This window comes from Aethalodelphis obliquidens, unplaced genomic scaffold (assembly GCF_003676395.1).
Source record: "Aethalodelphis obliquidens isolate GAN/ISIS:26980383/991018 unplaced genomic scaffold, ASM367639v1 scaffold5, whole genome shotgun sequence".
Lineage (NCBI taxonomy): Eukaryota > Metazoa > Chordata > Mammalia > Artiodactyla > Delphinidae > Aethalodelphis > Aethalodelphis obliquidens.
The window spans coordinates 11,988,395-11,991,984 of NW_020837949.1; the positions used below are offsets into that span (position 1 = coordinate 11,988,395).

General features: G+C 47.7%; 1 gene segment (V, D, J or C); it reads right to left on the bottom strand.

The window, feature by feature from the left end:
- Positions 1-278: 278 nt before the first annotated feature.
- Positions 279-3,249, bottom strand: LOC113618002 (T cell receptor beta variable 6-4-like). The segment is given in 2 exon segments: positions 279-830; positions 959-3,249. Coding segments are annotated over 2 exon segments (399 nt in total).
- Positions 3,250-3,590: the final 341 nt, after the last annotated feature.

The following is a 3,590-nucleotide window of genomic DNA, read 5'->3' on the forward strand; positions in this document are numbered from 1 at the left end:
AATGGTGTGTTATAGTTCTGTTTTGTAAATAAGTTCATTTATATCCATTTTTAGATTCCATGTATAAGTGATATCATACGATATTTGTCTTTCTCTGACTTCACTTTGTATGATAATCTCTAAGTCTATCCATATTGCTGCAAATGACATCATTTCACTTTTTTTAATTGTTGAGTAATATTCCATTGTGTATATGCACCACATCTTCTTTATCCATTCAGCTGTCAATGGACATTTAGGTTGCTTCCACGTCTTGGCTATTGTAAATAGTGCTGCAGTGAACATTGGGGTCATGTGTCTTTTCAAATTAGAGCGCGCACACACACACACACACGCTCACAAACACACACACACACACACACTCACACTCACACCCTTCACGCTGATGGACCTCAGTTCACACTAGTCTGGTGAGAGCTTCAGAAAGAGCAGTTTTTCTCCCCTGGTGAGACGTGGCCTCGGGAAGAAGTGTCCACCTCACGCCTGTGGCCGAGGTTTTTGTGCGGAGAGCAGCTGACTGTGCCGTGCTGTGGATTCACTGCTGGCACAGAGGTACAGGGAGGTCTGCTTGGTGCTGGCCGGCTCCAGGGTCAGGGGGAAATGTTCATTCTTCTTTCGGGAGACACTGTACCCTTCCGTGACATCCCCTTCGCCAGTGCTACCGACGCCATTTGAATAATGGATCAGCCTCAGCCCCTGTCCCAGATCTTGCCGATACCAGAACATTCCCACATGGTTCATATCCTGAGAACAATCCAGGACCATCTTGCTTCCTGCTCGTATAATATGGTATCTTGGCTTCTGGGTGACTGCTGCATCCATGGGACCTGCTGAAGAGGCAGACACACGGTAAAGACAAGGCTCAATGAGTAACGTGGATCTGCAAAGGAAAGGGAAAGCCTTGGAGCTGGGGCTCTGCAAACCCACAGCAGAGGTTTCAGCTGAGTTCCGAACTCACCTGCCACCAGCAGACAAAGAATCACACAAAAGAGGTTGGGGCTCATGGCAGGGTGAGGGCGAGAAGAGGGCTGTCCCCACTAAATGCTCTGTTCCACAGGCCTGAGAAAGGGAGCTGGGGGGCTCTTCTCCAATGGCCAGGTGGGGCTGCCTGGGATGTCACTCCCCCTACCCCTGCAGATTCTCCCCGCCCCGGGAGGATCCCCCTGTGACTTGGCTCAGGTGAGGTCAGCGTCTCCTCTCCTAGATGTTGCTTAGCTTGCCCGCAGGGGAGGTGGAGTAGGGCTGCGACGCTCTGACTTTTGGGCGCGCTCCGCCCCCTGGGTTTCCCATATTCCTCTGACACCGTTGCTCCTTGTCTGCACCTGCCCCTGACATCAAGGCTGCTCCGCCCAAATCCTTCAACTGTGGATTTCATTACAGTTTAGAGGGGCCTCCCACTTCTTCCATAGCTGTAGGTAGTTTGGCAATAACTGAAAACTTCTTCAACAGCTGTCGAGCAGTGGATCCACGCCTAAGTTTTTCTTAACCCTTTTCCTCCCAGGCTGCTCTCCCAGACTCTGCCCAGAGCCCCTTAGATCTCGGTGGCGCCATAGTGCCATCTTGTGGCCAATACCTGAAGTTTCATCACTGTTTCTTCTGCAGTGGCCCAAGGGGTGCTGGAAGTGTCTGCAGGATCACCTTTTATGCTCAACTTCCTTCAACGCTAATCCCAACACCAGTTCTAACCCAAACTATTCCGTTGATTTATCATGCTTAATAGGCTGCCCTCATTCTGCTCAACCACTATCGCATTGTCTGCCAGTTATAGGCCAACTGAGTTCTTCCCCCTTAAAATTATCTTCTGAAAGGGAGAGGGATAGAATGGGAGAAATTAAAGGAACTGATGTTTAGTTAAACTAATGTTTACTTTAAACTAATGTTCAAAGTAGGAAGAAAAACACAGACCTTGAAGTGTAAGGAGGTTCTTTTACCTTCATTACAAAAGATAAAGAAAAATGCTGAAGAAAAATAAAAGACAACCAATGTTAACTCCAAAATATAGATTAGCAAAGGACTGGGAAGGTAATGAAATTACCTTCGAGATGGGGTCAAATGCGTACGAGTAAAAAGTAAAACTGGAATGTAAGAAAAATAAGAACATCTTACAAGGCATTAAGCAATCACAGAGGAAACAGTATCTGATGGGGAAATAAGGATGGATGGGATTAAGACCAGCAAGGGACAGTCTCCACTAAATGAAAACTTGTACAATGTGCCTCTGCTGATTTGAGCAGCAGGGAGGGAAGAGATGATTCTGGAAGAAGCAGAGGAGTTAGGAGATATGAAAACATCGGTACAAAATAGTAGTATAAGGAGGCTGAATCTGCCAGGTTCATGTGGCAAAAATGGGGAAAAAAATGGAAAAAAAAATTGAAGATGAAATCTAGAAAGGGAGTCCTTGGAATGGGATTCCAAGAGTAGGGAATTCCCACGTGTGCCCTGGCTCTCCTCACTCCCCAGAGGCACAGGGCAACAGAGCAAGGGGAGCTTTGCTGGTGCCACAATTAAAGACCAGGAAAACTCCCTCCCAGGGATGCTCACTCCCTGGGGAAAGAACTTTGTTGTACAGAGACACGACAACTTCTGATAAGTGGCTTTGGGGCAACTGTCACTCCCCTTACCTGCTATGCAAGGCTCAGGGAGCCTCTACCATGGCCGTGACATTCAATCCCAGTCCCGGAGCTGGGTTATCTCTTAGGACTCCCAGAAGACATGGTCCATAATCATATCCACTCTGACCAGGGCCTTAGATTTCATACATTCAAACCGCAGCTTCGCCCACAGATGGATGGAAGATGTTATTTACAATAGAGGTGTTTATGCTTATAATGAATATCTATGACAATATATAATATAGCAAATACATAAAAAGGGTTAGGGACATTAGAAAATAAGGTAAAGGTTTCAGGGAAATTATTTCAAATGAAAAGGCTAGGGCATGAAATAAAACAGTCTCTCGAGAACAGATTTACTCAGGAAATCAAGATGAAACTGGAGAGGTTGTAAAAGTATGCTCTAGTGTCCCTGTCGGGACTGAGGCAGTGAAAACATGAAAACAAAATAAAGTGGGCTGCTGAAATGAGGCAGAGGAAATGAAGTCTTATTGTTTTCAACATTGCGTTTGTCAATTAACTGGCACAAAAGTAGTAAGGACTTTACTTAAAACAGGAAGAGAGGGTTTCCCTGGTGGTGCAGTGGTTGAGAGTCCGCCTGCCGATGAGGGGGACACGGGTTCGTGCCCCGGTCCGGGAAGATCCCACATGCCGCGGAGCGGCTGGGCCCGTGAGCCATGGCCGCTGAGCCTGTGCGTCCGGAGCCTGTGCTCCGCAATGGGAGAGGCCACAGCAGTGAGAGGCCCGCGTATCGCAAAAAAAAAAAAAAAAGTGATTCCAGGGAAGCAGAATTGATGTGGGGAGCCCTTGCCTGTTTATAATCAGGGGAGGCCTGCCCTCATCTCTGGGCGGGAGGCACCCGTCTTCGCCCTGAGGAGGCGGGACTGGGGTAAGAGGTCAAGAAGGGACAAGTCAGAATCATGTCCAGGCTTCTCACACCATCATCACATCATCTGTGTGGTGATGACCTCACCTGGG